The sequence below is a fragment of the Cucurbita pepo genome, chromosome LG17 (assembly GCF_002806865.2).
Source record: "Cucurbita pepo subsp. pepo cultivar mu-cu-16 chromosome LG17, ASM280686v2, whole genome shotgun sequence".
Classification (NCBI taxonomy): Eukaryota; Viridiplantae; Streptophyta; class Magnoliopsida; order Cucurbitales; family Cucurbitaceae; genus Cucurbita; species Cucurbita pepo.
The window spans coordinates 3082246-3103090 of NC_036654.1; the positions used below are offsets into that span (position 1 = coordinate 3082246).

General features: G+C 34.7%; 2 protein-coding genes across 7 annotated transcripts; one reads left to right on the top strand and one right to left on the bottom strand.

Annotated features, from left to right (window-relative positions):
• Positions 1–1967: 1967 nt before the first annotated feature.
• Positions 1968–17467, top strand: LOC111779391 (calcium-transporting ATPase 9, plasma membrane-type). Of its 6 annotated transcripts, none has more exons than XM_023659558.1 (34): positions 1968–2259; positions 2467–2744; positions 6465–6581; positions 6663–6702; positions 7034–7158; positions 7249–7380; positions 7485–7574; positions 7988–8057; positions 8406–8476; positions 8549–8632; positions 8723–8800; positions 8902–8973; positions 9535–9618; positions 9702–9784; positions 9870–9978; positions 10057–10112; positions 10221–10263; positions 10449–10532; positions 11201–11338; positions 11649–11714; positions 11803–11901; positions 12101–12211; positions 12598–12765; positions 13105–13164; positions 13549–13713; positions 13955–14071; positions 14547–14645; positions 14836–14973; positions 15752–15852; positions 16017–16062; positions 16162–16296; positions 16408–16515; positions 16594–16685; positions 16802–17467. In XM_023659558.1, the coding sequence occupies exons 2-34, from the start codon at positions 2547–2549 to the stop codon at positions 16905–16907; spliced, it is 3285 nt and encodes a 1094-aa protein (XP_023515326.1). In that variant the 5' UTR covers positions 1968–2259; positions 2467–2546; the 3' UTR covers positions 16908–17467. The 6 variants fall into 6 exon arrangements, with proteins under 6 accessions (XP_023515326.1, XP_023515325.1, XP_023515324.1 ...); XM_023659557.1 differs by having other exon boundaries at positions 2476–2744; XM_023659556.1 differs by having other exon boundaries at positions 2479–2744.
• A 103-nt stretch (positions 17468–17570) lies between these two features.
• Positions 17571–20468, bottom strand: LOC111779393 (protein MANNAN SYNTHESIS-RELATED 2-like). The gene is made up of 6 exons (XM_023659564.1): positions 20055–20468; positions 19481–19610; positions 19296–19366; positions 19013–19098; positions 18233–18806; positions 17571–18059 (listed from the first exon to the last, which is right to left on the bottom strand). The coding sequence occupies exons 1-6, from the start codon at positions 20154–20156 to the stop codon at positions 17781–17783; spliced, it is 1242 nt and encodes a 413-aa protein (XP_023515332.1). The 5' UTR covers positions 20157–20468; the 3' UTR covers positions 17571–17780.
• Positions 20469–20845: the final 377 nt, after the last annotated feature.

The window sequence follows — 20845 nt, forward strand, 5'->3', positions numbered from 1 at the left end:
CCATAACGAGATTAGTACAAATTATAAGATTTAAATTACGAAATTAAAGTGGAAAAATAGTTTTTTTAGAAATCAAGGTACCTTTTGATTTTCAAGTAATCAATATATTACCTTAAGGCCAAGAAACAAGTTTACCACACACCGATGCTCTAAATTAGTACTACGCAAGCCCTAAGTCCACTAAGGCATGTAGACAACTAGGTAGAACTCAAGAAACAAGAACTAAGGATCGAGGACAAAAAACTAAAAGAAGTATCCTGATTTAAGAACTTAGGACTAAAGTCCTTGGGGATTAGATGAAGGAATTTCAAGGATACTTAGAACATGAGAAATCTCGCCATGAAAATAATTCAAGAACAAAACCTAAGAGCCTAAAATCTCAGGAGTGTGGTACCCTAAGGACATGATTAAGAGCCTAGAAGTAGACTACCTATTGAATTTTTGTACTCATTCAAGTTTCTCTAATTTTTTTTTTTTTTTTCAGATGATAAGGAACTAGTCGATGATGGACGCAGATCTGGAGCAAGTGCCATACAGAGCCACCAAATGTATTCAACTTCTCAAACTCTATTTTGGATTTTATAAATAAAATATATTCATGTTTCATTTTAGACGCCAAAATTTTTACCATATCTTTCCATGTTTTCAAATTCTTAATAAGTCGTGGCTCATGAAAATCGAGTAGTGATAGAATGTCTTTGTTTCATTTTAGAAACACGAACCTAGTTCAACCATAGACAACTTAGTTTATAGTATCATACTAAAAGGTGTCTATTTAACCAGCATAGTTGGAACTTTGAGAGAACCTATCCCAAACGAGCCAATGAATGAGGGAGGATGTAAGAAAAGATTTATCCTCATTAGTTAAATAGGACTAAAGTCGATGATTATATTCATTGTCACCGTCCCACCTGGTTCCATCTACAAAATAATATATTTAAATATAAATAGTCGATTAATGAAATATACTTAAAAATAAGGGAAAATATAATCCGACTAGACTAAAATAAAATATACTATTAATGAAATCATAACGGTAAAGAAAAAAACTTTTAACAAATATCTAAAGTATATTCCATAACTACATTCTCGAAACATTTTATCTTAATTATTTTCCACCGTTCTAAAAAGACAATTTGATATAAGTGGACTGTGTCTTTCTATGTGTCATTATTTGAGCGCCAGCTTGTGTCGACTGAATCAAGTACCCAGTGGGCCACCACACTCCGGCCGTACGGCAATCACGGCCGGATTTGGTCTTTCCATTATATTCTTCCCTTGGATTCCATTTTAATTTAAATTGACATTAATTTATATTATTTTAATATTAAATCGATTAAATAACACGCCCAAACTTTTAATCTTATATTAAACTGGACGTTAATTTTTTTAATTTCTAGTAAATAATAAATAACAAATAAATAGTTATTTTTTAAAAAATATTAAAAAAATTTAATTTATGTAAATAAATATTTGGGGACATTAAGGTTTTTTAATTAAAATTCAAGAAGGTTAGTTGGGATTTGGGACGCGTTTTGAGAAGGTGCAAGCACGATGCGCGCTCTTTTTCTGTTTGCCGCCAACTGTCACATTTAAATCCCCAGATTTTAACTACTTAATTTAAATAAATTAAATTTTATTTTCAATAATTATTGAAAATATAAAACTAATTTTAAAATATTATATTTTTACTATTAATACTATTTATGGTAATTGATGTTGACTATTTCTAATTTTGTAATTAATTTAAAATTTAGATTAATTATTAAAAGGTGAGAATAAACGGAAACTGAGCGGGAAATATGCAAAATTTCAGAAAATAAAAAATAAAAATAAAAAAATTGAAAGAAAAATATAAAAATTAAAAAACAGAATTAAAACATGAGAAAAGAATAAATAAAAATTATATAAAAAAAGAAAAAAACTAAATGTATTTTCTGAAAGTCTTACACGAAGTTTCGACGAAGTTTCTCTCTATAGGATTAAACAACGAAGGGACAGTTACAGATCAGTGTAGTGCTCATCCAGCGCAGAGCTTCAATGAATCGCCCATCCATGGCGATCTTCTGCCGTGTCTCTTCCTCGTTTGAGCTTCTTTAGAGCTTCGTTTTCGAGATCAATGGATTCCTCATCTCTCAGTTACAGACACAGAACAGCCACATCGCTAATTTGGCCGTCATTGCCTTCTGCGGATGCGCGGATTCAGTTTCGAGCAGCAGCACTGGTACCGTTTCGCTTCTCTGTAGCTTCCTAAATTTGGTATGTGTTCGCTCCTTTTTTTTCTACTTCAAAATCCCCCAATTTCATCGCTCTTCCAGGAATATCGTAACTGTCTCCACTGTCTCCACCAGAATTAGCATCGATAATTTGGCTGTTTTTCTTTATTGTTCAAGTTAACCGCGTCTTTTCGATTTCTGGACCTTTTTTGTTCGAGTCTGAATGATTCTTGTTTTCGTCTACGGCGAGATGGCTCAGCAGGTATAAGCGTCGGCTGATTGTGTGTATGATCTTTGTTGCGACATATTTTAACTTGAACTGAGCCAAACATGACGTCTCGTGGTTCATCGGCTTCGGGCAATGGCCTATTTCCGCTCAACGCTTCCACGTCCGGCCGGCAAGACGATGTTGAGGCTGGGCTCTCCTCCGGCAAAAGCATTAACAAGGAGGAGGAAGAAGAGGTTTCCGATCCTTTTGATGTCGACAATACCAAAAACGTCCCGCTCGAGATACTCAAGCGATGGAGGGTAATTATCTTTTCCTCTTTTTTTTTTTTTTATTTTCTTTTATTTTTTTTATATATTATCATTTACTATCCAAGAAAATGAAAAAAGGAAAAAAAAAAAAAAAATTATAAACTTATTTAAATGATAAATTGGGTTGAGCATAATACCTAAACTTATTATAGGTTGGGCTTAACTATCGAATTTTTATGGGTTGAACATAATACCTAAACTTATTATAGGTTGGGCTTAACTATCGAATTAATTATTATTTTTAGAAAATATTGATACATTTATTACTATTTTTAAAAAAATATTGATACAATTATATATACAAATACTTATTTTATTATTTGAAAAGTAATTTTTAAAAATATTTTAAAATTGAAGAATTGAATTAGGTTTAGGGGTTTAGGGTTTAGGGTTTAGGATGATTGGAGTTTGGATTAAAATTGTTAGTATGATTATCATTTACCCCTAGAATAAAAGAATATAATTATTAATAAAATTATAAGTTGATAGATGGTGACAAATAAAAAGCAGAATATAAAAGTATGTGTTAAAAAAAATTATAAAATGTTATTTTCATTTCATTGAATAAAATGATTTTATATTATTTATTTATGAGTATAAAATGATTTATATATGATTTTTTGATAAACTATATATCTATACAATAAATTCAACAAAGAATTTATTTCTCTTATTTTCAAGATTTTTTACTTTTATATATTTCTCCATGGGTTATGGGCTGGTCAAACCCAAAAAGTCAAACCCATATACTAGTTTGATCTAAATTTATATTGAACATTGATTGACCCATATACTAGTTTGATCTAAATTATTATTGTTTTTATTTATTTTTTTGTTAAATTTTAGTATATTAACGTTAACTTAAAACTAAATAAACTAACCAACCATTTAGACTTATAGAGATAGTGAATTAGTTTATAATTTTGGTTGGGTTCTTTTTAGTTTGTCACTTTAAAATTTCTTGTATGAGTTATTATAAAATCATTTGATTATGTTTTTAGGAAGAGATGAGAGAACAATGAAAGAGCTATGAGCAGTTGAAATATGATGCACAAAAAAATTTCAACTATTCAATGAAAACTAAGGTTATGATTTTGATTTGAGCGAGCAAGGATTTGAATACAACGGAAGTCAAGATTGGAGTTTTGATTCTAGCGACTTCATGGAAGAATTCGTTTTGACCTAAAATCTATCTCAATATTTTGATTATGGTTCATGATTTCATAGATTTGTACAAGAAGCAGTGGGCGAAAGAAATAAATATCTTTTCATTCATGGAAGTTTTTAAGAAAAAAAACATGAGTTGGATGAAAGCAAGAGATTTTTCGGTCAAGTATTTCACAAGAATTGCAATCTAAATTCAGTTCTTACTACTATTATGATCCATGACAATACTCATCAAATGCTGAGGGTTAGGCAAATTTGAAGATCAATTTGAGAGTGATTATAGTCAGTCAAAACCAAGAACATATATTACACAAAATTTCTTAATTCTACCAAATAAGTTTCATCCAAACCTTGGTAATTTAGCACCAAAATAATTGAAAAAGACATCACAAAGTTTCTAAGAGGCTTCCTGGACAAACATAAATTTCAATTTGGATTTAGAGCCAAATAATCCATCTCAAGCTGAATGAAAATACAAAGTTTAATCGGTAGTTTTCTCAGAAGCATTGGATGGGAAAGAGCAAATTCAAGATTTAAGGTCCATTTTGCATCAAGACAGGAAAACTGATTCAACTTGTGGTTGAATAATCACAATTAGTTTCTTTGAAGCACCAAGATCTTGCCGGAGAAAAAAGGGCTTCTTTTTAGATTAGTAATCCGACTAGTGGAGGTGAAGTGCTTCATGAATTTAAAGTTCTACTAAACCTGCTGAGACTGAGGATGAAGAAGAATTTCTTGGCATTTTTATTCATTCTTTTACCAATATTTTGGTGTGGAAGAACGCACTTTCAAGAAATCAAGAGGTCGATTGAAAGATGCATTACAGTCATGGTAAACTGAGTATACTTCAATGGTAATTGACATGCACTTTTTTCTGTGAGGTTGGAAATTCAAATCTTCATTATCCCACATGTTTTTTACCCAAAACAAAGAAGCATTATACTCGCAAAAATATTATTTGTATATATTTGAACATTGTGTTCAAGAAGGAAATTATGGGTCTACAATTAAATTCTTTGTGCAATTTTGCAACCAAGTGGATGTTTGGCATGCTGCTTTATTGATGTTCTGATAATGTTAAGATAAGGTTTTCAATTGAAGTATAATATTGGAACCATAGAATGAAGTAAATTTCAGTTTTGTAGATGGTCCATTTGTTATAAACTCACGCAAGTTAGTTTTGAAGGGGAGTAAAACTGTTGTAGTGAGTTAGATTTAATAGTTTTGGTTAGGTTTTTTTAGTTTGTAGAGTACTTAGTTTGGCATTAAGTCCTTTGCAATAAGTCACCAGTGTTCAACTTTTCTTGGATAAATAGCCAAAGAAACACTTTAACCTTTGTAGAAAGCTAGACTTCTATTTAATGTCACTCAAATCGTTGATAATTGCAGTCAGTTTGAAATGTTCACACTTCAGCATGATTCGAGCGTTTTGATTCAGTTTGTTTTCACGGGTCTTCCTAGTGCACGCTTCCGAACTCTTTTGCTGCTTATTCTCTTCGTGATATTTACCGTCATTGGGATGTCTTTATTTCGTTGTTGTTGCTGTGTTTTTGTTGTTTTGTTGTTCCTTATATTTTCTTGCTCCCATGCTTTTTTAGAATATCAGTAATGAAAAGTTTGTTTCTTGTTAAAAAAGCACCAACCTTTTAAAGAAGTTCAAGAGGGGTTTTCTTTGGGAAGAGGTGAGAGTGTGGGCATTTGGATAAGTGAAACAATTTCAATTTGTGTGAAGAGGGGGGTTAGGCTTGGTAATCCTTCTGGCAAGAACCTTGCCATTTTGTCTAGATGGTTGAGATGTTTCTCTTCAGAATTGGAGTCTTTGCCAATCTTGATCATTAATAGCAAATATGAGTCACATTTGAATGCATCAAACTAAATAAATATTGTTGTCCATGTCGAGTACAATTAAAATTATCATGTATTGTGTGCACGAAGTAATAGGGTCACCCATTGAGGATAGTGAAGAAGTTAAAGGTTTTAGAGTGAATGAACTGAAACCAGGGTAGATACTTACATAATATTTAAAATTGTACGTTCTAAATATTGTAGGTTTAGATGGTTGTTATGTGAGGTTAGCCAAGGTGCATGCAAATTGATCTAGAGACTTAGTGATATTAAATAAAATCATGGGTGATGCAATGGTAAAAAAAACTAAATGAAGAATCAGATATTCAGAAAGTGCCAAATTATGTTCTAATGGCCGCAGGATAATGCCAAATAAGTTTCCTGTTCCAAAATACTACAGAATGAGAGGTTTAGGATATAAATGAACTTGGAAACTTACCGTCACCATTCAAAAGAATAAAAACGTGGTGCACATTTGCAAATGAAGCTCTTGTGGAGAAATGCTTCTTTCCTATTGCATACATTTTCTATTAAAGCTAGAATATCAATATCCTTAGTGATAAAATATTATGGAAGTTCACAAAATTATTCCTAATTTTGCGTTTTATGTTATGAAAGATATTTCAGCTTCTGGTACATGAGGCATGAACTAGTTATTTATTTATTTATATTTTTTTTAATTTTCCTCTTGGGGTGCAGCAAGCTGCGTTGGTGCTTAATGCATCTCGGAGATTTCGATATACTTTGGATTTAAAAAAGGAGGAAGAGAAAGAGAAAAGAAGAAGGATGATTAGAGCCCACTCTCAAGTTATAAGGGTAATAGTTTGAGTCATCACCAACATTTTATATCACAAGGTCGGTTTTTCATATCCTTATCACTTTTGCGTTTTTCTTCAGGCAGCACTGCTTTTCAAATTGGCAGGGGAACAACAAACTGGTATTATTTCTCTAAAAATTTCCATATGTTTAACAAAACTTGGGATATTCTTCTTTATTTTTTGTGTCGTGTTACAGCAAATTTTCTACGCCGTCCTTTATCAAGCCTTTTCCTTGTTTAGTTCACTGAAAATTTTGTACCACAATACATGTTATCTGAAGCTGTAGATAATTCATTCAGAAATTAGTTTCATTCCAAAACCCAATGTCGATGCTTCTGGATGGAAGCAATTGGTTGATTAGCTGCCTGAAATGCAATGATTGTAACAAGAAACTGGGAACTGATAATGCATTGCTTCAATTTTACTCGACTCATATTCCTCTAATTTTAGTGTCTCCACTGGTAGGTTTCTCAGTACCACCTCCAACGTCAACTGGTGACTATGGCATTAATTTAGAACATCTTGTCTCACTGACCCGTGAACAAAACTTTTCTTCTCTACAACAATATGGAGGAGTGAGTCAGTTATAGTTTGTTTCATTGTATCATATTTATCCTTCTTCATCCTTGGCTTAAGTGAAAACATTTTATCTTGTGTTTTACCAGGTCAAAGGCTTATCAAATTTATTGAAAACAAATACCGATAAAGGAATACCGGGGGATGAAACTGATTTACTAAAAAGAAGAAATACCTTTGGATCAAATACATATCCACGTAAAAAAGGACGGAGTTTCTTGGTACAAACAATTTTTGTGACTTTTTTAGAACTAGTTTCCCATTTCTTTTCTTTTTTCTTGTGTTGATAAATGGCCATTCATTCTGACTGTTCTATTTTTGGCAGAGATTTCTTTGGGAAGCCTGGCAAGATTTAACCCTAATCATCTTGATTATAGCTGCAGTGGCATCATTAGCTTTGGGAATGAAAACAAAGGTTCGCATGGTTTATTAAATGTCTCCTCCTTCTTGTGGATAATTTTTTACGAAATATATTTATGTCACACATTGTGACTAGTATTTTTGCCACAAAGATATAAGACCAGCAGGTTTATGTAACTGATACTTCATGTTTCGCTATGATCAATTTTGGTAAAGATCAACTTGGTGAAGTGTTATGTTGAAAATACAGTGTGAAATTGGCAGAGAGTAGATGTGGCTGTGTTAGGATGGATATGCTTATAAGTTCTTAAAATTCAAAACGCTACTCGAGTCTAGGGTGAAGTTGAAGCCCATGCATTTGATTTTATTTTCAATCTGACATGCAACACTTTTTGGTTTCTTCACACGTTGCTTCCTCTGTTGGCTTGTTGTAAGTTTAGTGCATTCTGACTTTGGTAATCATCACAGGGTGTAAAGGAAGGATGGTATGACGGAGGAAGCATTTCCTTTGCTGTGTTTCTTGTCATAATGGTCACAGGTATTCTATCTTATCCCATTCTAATTGCAAGTGTTCTTTTGCCAAAGAAGAGGGAGGAATTGCTGGCAAGAGTTTTTCATATTTTAATGATGATGGAAATGAAAAAAGTATGAAATCCATTTTAAAGTAATTTTAATATGATATTTACGTGCCTTTTTGTTCCAGCAGGTTCGTTTAGGTCTTGCACATATTTGTATTTTATAGACATTCTAATGCTGTACAAATTGATTTATACTTGAGAGTTTTTATTATGCTTTTGTCATTTTTAGGAATGTCTCATATAGAGGAATGTAAGTTTCTGTTCTACAATGTCTTCATAATTTTGAATCATCCTTTTTTATTTGACAGCGGTCAGTGATTATCGACAGTCTCTTCAGTTTCAAAACTTAAATGAGGAAAAACAGAACATACAAGTAGAGGTACATACTGGCTACTTGATGCTACTATGACATTTTTATGTTTACCTGTGAACTAAGCAAAATTTGATGCAGATCTTGAGGGATGGTAGAACTTTAAAGGTCTCAATATTTGATATCGTTGTTGGAGATGTTGTACCTCTTAAAATTGGAGATCAGGTTGCTGTCCTTTATGGTCAATTTATTTGTTGGTAGCTTTATAGTTCAACCATATTTTTCTAATTTAACAGTCACGTTTGTTTGGATTAGATCCCTGCTGATGGAATATTAATCACCGGTCATTCACTTGCCATAGATGAATCTAGCATGACTGGCGAAAGCAAGATTGTTAGTTTATATTTTCCTTTCAACCACACGATGTAATTATTTTATTTTATTTTATTTTATTTATTTATTTATTTCATGACTAAGCTGATATTGTCTCTCAGGTTCGCAAGGATCAGAAGGCACCCTTTATGATGTCTGGTTGTAAAGTTGCAGATGGAGTTGGTACCATGCTGGTAATTTTCATGCTTTGACTTCTTGTAACTGTCTTCATTAAACTCTGGGGCTGTTCTTTATGATCCGTCTGATGCTGTTCTTGATAATCCGTCTAGTGCAGTTCTTGAACTACAAGTATCGGCATGCATTTATGAACAAGATTTTATCTCTCATTTTTTTGTTCAAGATTGTTCTTTCATATGGAAAAAGTGGGCCGCTGTTTCATTATAGCTTTTTAGTTTATTTGGGAAGAACTTTGCATGGCTAGAGAATTAATTTTGATAAGGTTCTCTAACTTAATTTTCTGGTTTGGGTAGTAGACTGGTTGGTATGCTTGGCTGGTTAGAGTTTGGTCTTGTCCTAGGATGTATTTGAGTCAGTGAGTCTGTTAGAGAGCTTGTCTTATGTCAGATCCTTGCACCTTTGTTTTCAGTGTTAATATCTTGGAACCAAGTGCTCTGTATAAAGGATGCATGTAGATGTCTCTGTCATAAATGAAATTGTTAAACAATAACTTGCATGTTTTTGTCATAAAATATAAAAAAACTACCATTATGGAGCCTTGCTGTTTTCGTCTTCAGGTAACTGCTGTTGGAATCAATACTGAATGGGGATTGTTGATGGCCAGTATCTCAGAGGATACTGGGGAAGAAACTCCCTTGCAGGTTAATGTCTTGACATTTGTTGCTTAGAAGGCCGTGGAATTTTCTTTTGATATGTTCAATTATATTTGAATGACATTTAATAGGTCCGGTTGAACGGAGTTGCAACTTTCATAGGCATAGTTGGGCTTGCGGTTGCAGTCTCTGTGCTAGCTATCCTTTTGGGCAGGTGATATAGTATTTCACAATTATAATTTTTTTTTTCTGCTTGAGTTTTCATAAACCTGTCCTTAAAATACAACTTGGAAAATTAGATACTTCACTGGAAATACACATGATGCAAATGGAAACATTGAATTTCAGCGTGGGCATACGAGTCTAGGTGATGCTGTAAATGGAGTAATTAGAATCGTTACTGTTGCTGTAAGTTTAGCCTCTTGATGCTGTTTTTCTCTCACAGTGCATTGTTAGTTACTAATTGCTGGTTATTAAATCATTCAGGTTACTATTGTGGTTGTTGCAGTGCCTGAAGGACTTCCTTTGGCTGTCACTCTAACGTAATTAATTATTTAATGTTTGTCTTACTGCAGTTTGTGTTGGACTTGATCCGACTTTTCTAAGATTTTTTTTTTTTTTTTGATATTCTTAATGTTTTATATTTCCAGATTAGCGTACTCCATGCGGAAAATGATGGCCGATAAAGCATTGGTTAGTATTTTTATCGATTTCCATCTCACGAACTTGTACTTCAGAAGACTGGTTTGAAGTTACAACCTTACTTGAATAGGATCAGTTCTATAAGTTGTTGAACTTTGTTCTTGAATTCTAAGAAGACTCTTTTGAAGTGTCTTCATCTTTTTCCCCAAGCCCAACGAATGAAAGTTGATTTGTAGGTTCGTAGACTGTCTGCTTGCGAAACTATGGGTTCTGCAACAACAATTTGCAGTGATAAGACTGGAACGTTGACTTTAAATCAGGTACGTTTGAGGCTCAACAGTGTTATATTTGGGTATAAGTTTAGCTCTGATGCAAGCAGTTCAGACAGTAGTTCAGCTAATCTAAACCTGTTATTCTGTTTTTTTCTTTTTTCATATCTTTGTAATGCCTTCAATTCATGACAGTTAATTTGGTTTTTGTGGATCGTTTTCTTGTGTTAGTCTGAAAATTTTGTTGTTCATTTGAGAAGTTGTTTTTGACTTGATATTTTGTTAAATTTTCTGTTTTCTTGTCTCCTGATGGTTTGAAAGAAAAAAAAATTGTTTTGATATCAATTTCATGTTTGTTACTAATTGACTATGATCTTGTGCNCCTGATTGCAGTTGTCTATTCTTTAAGCAAAATATAAGATCTTTAAACATTTCTTTTGAAAGATAAAATGTTCAAATTTATTGGAAAATTTCAAAATTGTGTATGATATTCAGATTACATGTTGTAGATTAACGAACTTTTTTAATAGAACTGTGACAAAGAGAGTGTTTTTGAATGTATAACAATTTTAAGAATAGGAAATGAGAATGTTATTTAATGAGACCTTAAACTTAATGTTTTCCTTTTAATTCTAAGTGATGATGATGATTCCCCCCCTTAAAAAAAGAAAAGGCACTCAAGATAGAATGAAATATGAGAAATGAAAATGATGATAATCAAGCCNGTGGTCGAGGCATGTGTTGGCAAGAAAATGATGAATCCCCCAGATGAGCCACTGGAGTTGCAGTCACTGGTTCTCAATCTGCTATATGAGGGCATTGCTCAGAACAGCGCAGGCAATGTTTTTGTTGCTATGGTAAACTTTCATACATTGATTTGCTATTCAGAATGGAGGGGGCGTTTTTTTTACTTTGTAATTTGGCTTGACCAGGGAAGGCCCTTTGACTGCTTCTCCAAGCATATTACGGAAGTTATAGGGTTATACTAACATTCTGTTTCTTGTTTTTTGTTTTCAATTTGTGAGAAAAAATTTATAATTTTACTTTTGAGTTGAGCTGGGAATGCTTGTCCTCTTTTTCTATTGTAATTGGTTGGAGCTGCATCATGTTTGTACATTTTTTGCTAGATTCAGTTGAGGAGTTCTCTGACTGAGTTTATGTTGACAGGATGGGAGAAGTATAGAGGTCACTGGATCTCCTACAGAAAAGGCTATTTTATCTTGGGCTGTCAAGGTGTGAGTGTGTATATATATATTTGCCTCAATTTGTGTATTGACTAAAACTCTTTGAAGTTTAGTCACTTTTCTAAACCTGTGTGCAGCTGGGAATGAAGTATGATGTTGTCAAATCAGAGTCTGAAGTTCTTCATGTTGTCCCGTTCAATTCAGAAAAGAAGCGAGGAGGTGTTGCGATAAAGCGGGTAATTATTATGATCTTGAGCTTGGAGCACCATGTTCTTCCTCACTGCATTTGCGTTATTATGGTTGTGCACTGGATAATTTAGAGGGCACTGGAATACTATTTTTAAGAAAGTTGTTGGTTGCTTTTACGTTTTAAACACGTCCTTTGTTGTTGATGAATTTGTGTCGATGAAACTTAGCCATGTGGTGTCCTGGCAGGCTGACTCAGAAGTCTACATACACTGGAAAGGAGCGGCAGAGATGGTCTTATCTTCTTGTACAAAGTATATGGGAATGAATTGTGAAGTGCACTCAATGGAAGGCAATGAGGTTAGTGATAGCAATTTGACTTAAAGAACAGTGTTATGTTTTGAGAATTTAGGCTTGTCCGTTCATCCAGCTTTATTTCTTTGATCGTATTTATTTGATGGACTGAGATACAGATTGGTCATTTAGTAATTTATTACTTATGGTGCTATGCAATAGTGATCTTAAATCGAATTTTGATCTTTTTTTAACCCACACTGTCTTTCAATCCAAATTCCTTGAATGTTTTTTTTCGTTTGACCTGATTATACTTATCATTGGTTAGTGACATGGTACATCCAAGGCAAGATATATTAGAATATTATTCATAATTTAGTGCATTTCCTAGTTTGAACTTCTTGAAACTAGACATTCAATTCAAACTGAATTTCCTATTGTATCCTTTCCAGGATTATTTTAAGGCAGCTATTAATGATATGGCTGCAAGAAGTTTGCGTTGTGTTGCGATTGCATATAGACCATATGAATTAGAGAAGGTTCCAGTAGATGAACAGGGTTTGGATCAATGGGAATTGCCTGCTGATGATCTTATTCTGCTTGCAATTGTTGGTATAAAGGTAATGATCAAGTGCAGAACTCCTTTACACAATAAATTGCTATTATTGCAGTTTCTTTTGCTATGAATAGGGCTCAAATAGAAATATTTTAAATTATAGAGGGTTGCCCTGAACTTTTGAGAAATTGGTTTTTCATGGTAGACTTTTTACTTCTAAGGCTCTTATTTTATGCATTATGCACAACTTCCACTGTTCACCATGGTGAACGTGGGGAACCTTAAAAGTTGAAGTGAGCACCGTGGTTGCGAGATGTCAAGGCTCTTTTTTTACTCTTTTTCCTGTTTTGGTTTTATATATCGAAGTGTCAAGTTATGATTTTTTAACGTCATCATTTTGCAGGATCCTTGTCGTGCTGGTGTTAAAGAGGCTGTGAAAGTGTGCACGGATGCTGGCGTCAAGGTAGTTTATTATGTGTTATTTTTGTCTCATAGATCTCGATTCCTTTTACGTGCAACACACGTACATCTTCTTGGGTGAGCTACATTCTTTACACTATTAAATCCTAAATTTCAGATGATGAAGGAAATGGTTAAAACTTCTTCATCTGGCCTTAGGTTTATGTTAACTTGGAGCTGTTGTTTGACGCTCAAGTCATTGATAACTCTTCTAGTTACTTTTAATTCTTTGGTACATGATTTGGAAAAAACAATATTTTGTTTTCTAGTTCCTAACATTTTTATTTTGTTTTGAGATCTAGAGCTGGGCTTATCCTTAATTATGCAGCAGTTGTATACTTGCACGTGATATATGTGTTCTGTATGTAATACAATTGCAAATTTGTAGGTGCGCATGGTAACTGGAGACAATATACAGACCGCCAAAGCTATAGCAATAGAGTGTGGAATACTTAGCGCAACAGACGATGCTTCTGAGCCGACAGTAATTGAAGGAAAAGAATTCCGTGTATTGTCTGAGAAGGAAAGAGAACAAGTTGCCCCAAAAATAACGGTACACTTAGAATTGCATACATCATAGATGAAAATACAATATGCATTAACTATTTATGTTCAACCCACAAAGTCTTGTTTATATGAATAACATAGAATAATGATGCATTGAGAGTTCAATTTTAAGCAAGGGGACATCTTGTCCTTTTGGCCTCCAGACTGTTTTGTTTTCCCTTAATGGAGTTTGTGATTGTTGTAAAAATGATTATAAAAAAGGGTCAACTCTATGCAATGACATACAGGTGATGGGGAGGTCTTCACCCAATGACAAGCTCTTGCTTGTTCAAGCATTAAGAAAGGGAGGAGACGTCGTTGCTGTAACAGGCGATGGGACAAATGATGCCCCTGCACTCCACGAGGTTTGTGAACTTTGTGGTTTTTATTATTTCACATGAACGATTCTCTGTTTGCAGAGTGTAGAATACAAAATTAATTGTAATTTTTTTTTCAATCGGCTTTTGTTGCATTGCTTGCTATAACACTAATATCTAAATATAGAGCATGCATGTGCAAGCATACTGTATGAACTAGAAAATTGCTGTAATATGTTAATGTTTATTATTGTTTTCTGGAAGCACTATAAGACGATTATAAATAACGTTAATATACTGCTCAAAATTTTTATCTGCAAGTTGGTTTATGTGTCCATAATGGAAATGAGTCTAGACACATCTGAATTCTTGTTTGGTTGAGTACTTGTGAGTTTCTTTTCTTTTCTTCATATTTCGTGCGGTTTCTAGTCTTTGTTTTGATTGATATTACTGAGAAGTTCCGCAGCTGTTTAAGCGAGTTTCGTTCACGTTGATAGTATGTGTTTACCCTTTTGAACTCTAGGCAGATATCGGTCTTTCTATGGGCATACAAGGCACTGAAGTTGCGAAAGAAAGTTCTGATATTGTTATCTTGGATGATAACTTTGCTTCAGTTGTAAAGGTTTGTGTGGATCATCTTGACCAGCTTTTAATTCTGCAGTTTCTTTCGGTTTCTTTTTGGTTCATACGTAACTTTGAAGCTAATAACCTCCAAAACGTGAATATGTAATAAAGAATACTAAATAGATGCATTTATTTAGCAAAATTGACTTGCTAGTTCATAATTTCACTGCTTATGCCAATTTATGTAGGTTGTCCGGTGGGGGCGTTCTGTGTATGCAAACATTCAGAAGTTCATCCAGTTTCAGCTCACTGTAAATGTTGCCGCTCTTGTGATTAATGTTGTTGCCGCTGTGTCTTCCGGTGATGTTCCTTTAAATACTGTGCAGGTTTCTTCTCTCCCCTCTTACCAATATTTTTCTGCCTTTTGAAATGGTTGTTCCATGTCACATTGCTATAACGCGTGTGAGAATTCGATCACTATGCTACTAAAGACTAAGCTGAATGTTAAAAATGTGAATAACGTCAAATATTTGTGAGATCACACGTCGGTTAGAGAAGGGAACGAAGTATTCCTTACAAGGGTGTGAAAACTTCTCCCTAGCATACGCGTTTTAAAACTATGAGGCTGATGACAATACAAAACGGGCCAAAGTGGACAATATCTGCTAGTGTTGGGCTTGTGCTCTTACAAATGGTATAAGAGTTACACATCAGGCGGTTTGAGCCCCAAAGGGGGGTGGACACTAGGCGGTGTGCCAGCAAGGACCCTTGGCATCAAAGGGGGGTGGATTGTGAGATCCCACATCGATTGGAGAGAGGAACGAGTGTCAGCAAGGACGTTGGTCCTAAAGGGGGGTGGATTGTGAGATCCTACATTGGTTGGAGAGAGAACAGAAACATTCTTTATAAGGGTGTGGAATCCTCTCCTTAACAGACGCATTTTAAAAACCTCGAGGGAAAGCTCGAAAGAAAAAGCCCAAAGAGAAGACAATATCTCCCGGTGGTGAGTTTGGGCGAGTTTGGGCTGTTACATATTCTATAGCCTATAAATTTAAGCAGATTGCTCTTTCTTTCTTTTTTTTTTTTTTTTTTTTTTTTTTTTTTTTTTTNTTGAGATTATTATCTCATATTGATTAACGAAGGTATATTTGTCTTCCTTGTTAGCTTCTCTGGGTTAACCTGATCATGGACACACTCGGTGCTCTAGCATTAGCTACTGAACCACCAACGGACCACTTGATGCATCGGTCACCTGTTGGTCGAAGGTAAAAACTAATGCTGTTTTCAAATGACTTGTTACAAACATGATTCTGAATTTTCTACAAGAAGCACGGATATGGAAACGACATGACATGGACACGGTGACATATCATTTTCTCAAAAAGTATGACATGTTTATTAAAATATGTATAATTTGTGTGGATTACAGGGAACCCCTTATAACCAATATCATGTGGAGGAATTTGATTGTACAGGTACGTGAAGACGACGGTGTTCGTTAACTTTGAAACTGAAACTCTTAAGGCTTGCTTTCATTTTCCCTGATGTTCTTTTCCCCTTTGTTGGCGGTGCAGGCTTTGTATCAAGTTGCTGTCCTTCTTGTTCTCAACTTCTATGCCACTGATATTCTTCAATTGAATACTGATAGCAAGGAGCACGCCTTTAATGTGAAGAATACAGTGATTTTCAATGCCTTTGTCCTCTGCCAAGTAATTCTAATAACTAAGAAATTTATCCAAAATCTCTGTGCATCTTCCTTGTTTTTCATTAGTTTTTTATGCCTTTTAGTTTGGTTTAAGTTATCAAATCTGGCAATGCAGATATTCAATGAATTTAACGCTCGAAAACCAGATGAAATGAACGTATTCAGTGGCGTGACGAAAAATTACCTCTTTATGGGAATAGTTGGAACAACGTTCTTGCTTCAGGTTACCTTTAAAGCCATTTTCTTCGTATTCGTTGCGATGCCTCTTCTATAATGCTTCCATGTTTAAATTGCAATGCAGATTATCATCGTCGAATTTCTAGGAAAATTTACTTCCACAGTAAAACTTGATGGGAAGCAATGGCTTATCTGCATTGCTATCGGCCTTGTGAGGTTAGCCTCTCACTTTTCAGATCATTCAAAAAAGTTAAATTACTAACAACAGTAAAAATAAAATTACTGTTGTGTTTTTTCAAGTGGTAAATAAATTATCATCTCATCTCTTTCAGCTGGCCTCTGGCTGTCGTCGGCAAACTGATTCCAGTTCCTGAGACTCCATTGGGTAAATACTTCACAAAGCTAGTTCAACGGTACAGGAGGTCACATGGTGCTTAATTTTGGGATTTCGTCTTTCTCCAAAGTGCATAATTTTGAAGGACAATCCATAATTTGGTATTTCTTGGCTAAAATATATGCTTTTGGGTATATTTCTTTTTATTTCTAATAGTTTAGACATCATGCTTGCGTAACGATCAAGTTCCGAAGTTTTTAGAAAAATGTTTGCACCGTATGAGCGCAAGTCAATCGAGCAAATAGTTTTCTTAAAATTCTAAACTTAAAGTGGTTTTAAACGTATTCGGGACTTGATTGTTACGTTTCTAAAAGTATGGACTAAATTGTTACAAAAAAAGAAGTATACGAAACCCAAACAAACGGGTACCAAGAGTATAGAATATACATTTTAGCTCGAAGGACCAAGACGAAGGAATAACGTGAAGGAGGATGTGTTTCAACATTTTCAAGAACAATTTTACAATGTATTTGGCTTTTATGTATCCATCAAAGTAATGTGGTTAATTGTAATTTTGGGTTCTTGTTTATTTTCAGTAATGTAAGCTTGAAGAGAAGAGGTATATTATTTAATTATGGGCTTAGACATCAGTTTTGCCCCTTTATATTGATTTCTATTCTTGTCATGAATTAACCAGACAACAAGGGGAATATGTAAGTGTTCGTTGTAAACGTAAACGTTCTTCGAACTTTGGGCACTGAGATGCATAAGTTTCTCAATCTCATTACTTTAATGGAAGCCTTTATCAAACAATAGTTGACATCTAAATCGTTCAAAAATACTTCTAACAAATATCTTCTGTTTAGTAGGAGGCATTAAAAGCAAAGTGAAAACATATGCAATACAATTAGGCAGCCATGAAGCTGGATGTGCACACAAGTGAGGGATTGTATCTTGATTTACCTTTGTGAAGAGCCTCAGCAAAAGCATGAATAAGCTAAGTGGTTCTTCTTTTTGATGTAAGGGGATATGAATTTGGTAGCAGGAGCAGTAGATTCTTGAATGGTGGCTGGAACAAGTATTTGATTCTTCCCCAAAGCAATCCTCTTGCCTGCAACATTCGAATAGAAGAGGCCAGAGATCGCTGGAACGAATATGTCGCTTTGACTACATACGTAGAAGTCGATCACTTTCTCGTATTCGGAACTCTCTGCGTTCAAGAACTTGGCCTTCTTATCCGCAGGCATTATGCTTTCCTGTAAAAATGAAACAGAAAAAAGAGGGAATTCATAGTTCAGTCCCAGAGTTGCATATTCTAATCAAGACAATATGTAAGAAAACGCGCGCAACAACTCGTATGAAGTAATCTTATTCTTTCTAGCTCAATTTATGGATATGTCGATAAATGATAAACCCGTCCATGACTCACCTTTGTGTAAGTTTTTGGGAATAAATCCTTGAGATCTTCAAGACTGTTATCCCATCTCGGTTGAGTTAAGTATATGGTAGCGTCCTTATCGAAACCAATTTTCCTCAAAAACAAAGCTATGTCTTGTGCAGTATAGCAGCCTTTGCTTCCAGATGCCTCTTGGCAACCATTTTCGCCCAACATTTCAATCCTCAAGTCCACCGCTATGAACTGACCATTGGACTTCCGACTCAGAGTTTTTAGCCTCTCAATCATGGATTCAATCACCTCACTTATTTCTGGCTGCAACTTCAATGTTCCAAACATTGCCAAACATGGAACTGAATCACCATTACTTGATGTGGTCGACTTTTTCATATTGACTGAAGGGAAGAAAGTTGCGAGTCTTATGCTGCCACTTTTCTTATAAATCTTCTCAACATGTTCCGAAATGTAGTTTTCTGAAACTCGATTCGGCACTTTGACAGCCGAGATCTTTCTTGGAGATATTTCAGATGGCAGCTCTTTTACTACCTTGACAACTCCATCCAGGCTTCCAATGAACTTCTCAACATCATAAATATCCCCAAAGTTCCTTTAAGATTATGGCTATGTCAGGTTTTTTGATAGACAGAGTACAAGAAGCAAATATCTACAAATATGGAGTGAAGCAATAAGAAATGCCAAGATAATAAACAAAAAGAGGAAGATCCACTAGACACAGGATCTTGCTCCTGCTAAACCCAAGACATAACCACATGGGAATTATTCTTTGCTATTATTTGACTCATTAGAACTTACCACTTATCTCCTAGTTTTTTCCCTCTGATATCTGGGACAACAAGAGTCGCACCAAGATATCTAGCCACTACTACAGCATCCGCAATCTGAAATAGGCAATAAACATCAATAGGACACACAGTAGAATGAAGGAAAACAATTCTAGAGGACAACAAAAACGAAGATCTAAGAAGAACCAAAATAATACTGCGACAAAATGGGCAATTTTAGAGTAAAAAAGCCTGAAGATTCTGATAAACAAGCTAGACAAAAACCAGTTGAATCAAACAGTTCAATGGAGTACCTGGGAGACATGGTATTCAGGACCGTCGGTTAATGAAAAAGTGACATACCCCTTTGATTGCTGTCCCTCGTCTGCTTCCAAGCCAAAAAGAGTAATGAGTGAATAGGAAAGTTAAGAGACACAAAAGCACGAGAAATTGTAAACTATTCAACTTTCGCTCAATTTTCAAATTGAATAATACTGACCAAATTCGGGTTTACTCCAACATTGTTTTAGCTCTTGAACATCATTTTTCCACGCAGCGTCACCTTTTTTATGAAGGCTGCGGATTGTTGTTACTTTGGTAACCTCCTTCGTTGGCCCTGGAAATTTTTCCTTCAAAGGAAAAAGGAGAAAGAACACAATCAACTAGGATCTCGATTGTTTCTCAAACTTGATTTGTGAGGAGCCAAAATCATGCAATCCAGTAGACAAAGGAAAAGTGTGCTTGATTTTGGAGGCAGATTTGAGAAACTCAACGACCACAATTTGTGAAGTCCGTAATTTATACTCTCTTTCGGAGAAGCAGAGACGAAATACGACTCTAAATCCCACAAAATTGAGCAAGAATGACGATTAAGTACAAGATAGCAACAAAACTTCACAAAAAGCAAAACAAAAGAAGAAATCACTAGAAACAAACCAGAAAATAAGAATTAGAGAACAAACAGAGAAGAGAAGGATTCTACAGCACAAGATCTCAAGGTCACAAAGCAAAAAAAGATAAAACAGATGAAATAGCACACAGATCGAAAAGAAAACGAAGGTTAGAGGACATACTTGGACGGAATCAAAGTGGTCTCGCTTGATCATGTGACCAAGCATCAGAAACATAGTGAGAGTGAGTATGCCGGCCAACACTTGTCTCAGATCCACCCCCATTGCAGCAGTTCAGAGATCTTGGTACAACTCTCTCTCTCTCACAGTCTACGAACAAGAAGAAGAAGAAAGAAACCTGGAGATTAAGCAATGGAATGAATGGAGCATTGAACTGAGAGGTGTGCGATTGCTCGGAGAAATCCAAAATGGAAATTCTACAAATTCCGCGCTGAATCAGAGTGAGGTTCTACGGTTGATGCGAGCTGTCTCCATGAATCTCTGTATTTTCTTTCTTCTTCTGGAAATTGTTGTTCATCTTTATAAATACACAGCACCGACACTTTCCCTCCCAATTTGACCGCTACTTCCCCCAACCCCTTCCTCTCCTTTTTCTTCTATTTTCTTCTTTGGTTAATCCAAACTTATATAATTAAATCCCGATCCCAAGGTTAAAAGTTTATAATCTCCACAGTAATGTCATAAATTTGAATAATCCCGATATTAAGGTTAAAAAGCTATAATCTCGATCATAAGGTTAAAAATCTGAATAATCCCGATCTTAAGGTTAAAAGGCTATAATCTCGATTTTAAGGTTAAAAGTTTATAATCTCGATCATAAGGTTAAAATTTTGAATAATCCCGATCCTAAAGTTAAAAGTCTATAATCTCGACCGTAAGGTTAAAATTTTGAATAATTCCAATCCTAAGGTTAAAAGTTTATAATCCCGATTGTAAGGTTAAAAGTTTATAAT

Bases quoted from the DNA above. Each gene is read 5' to 3' on its own strand.
- LOC111779393 (XM_023659564.1), bottom strand. From the start codon at position 20,156: ATGGGGGTGGATCTGAGACAAGTGTTGGCCGGCATACTCACTCTCACT. The intron at 19,611-20,054 runs GTATGTCCTCTA...TTTCCTTTGAAG, and splicing joins ACCACTTTGATTCCGTCCAA to GAAAAATTTCCAGGGCCAAC. The intron at 19,099-19,295 runs GTACTCCATTGA...TGCCTATTTCAG, and splicing joins CTGAATACCATGTCTCCCAG to ATTGCGGATGCTGTAGTAGT.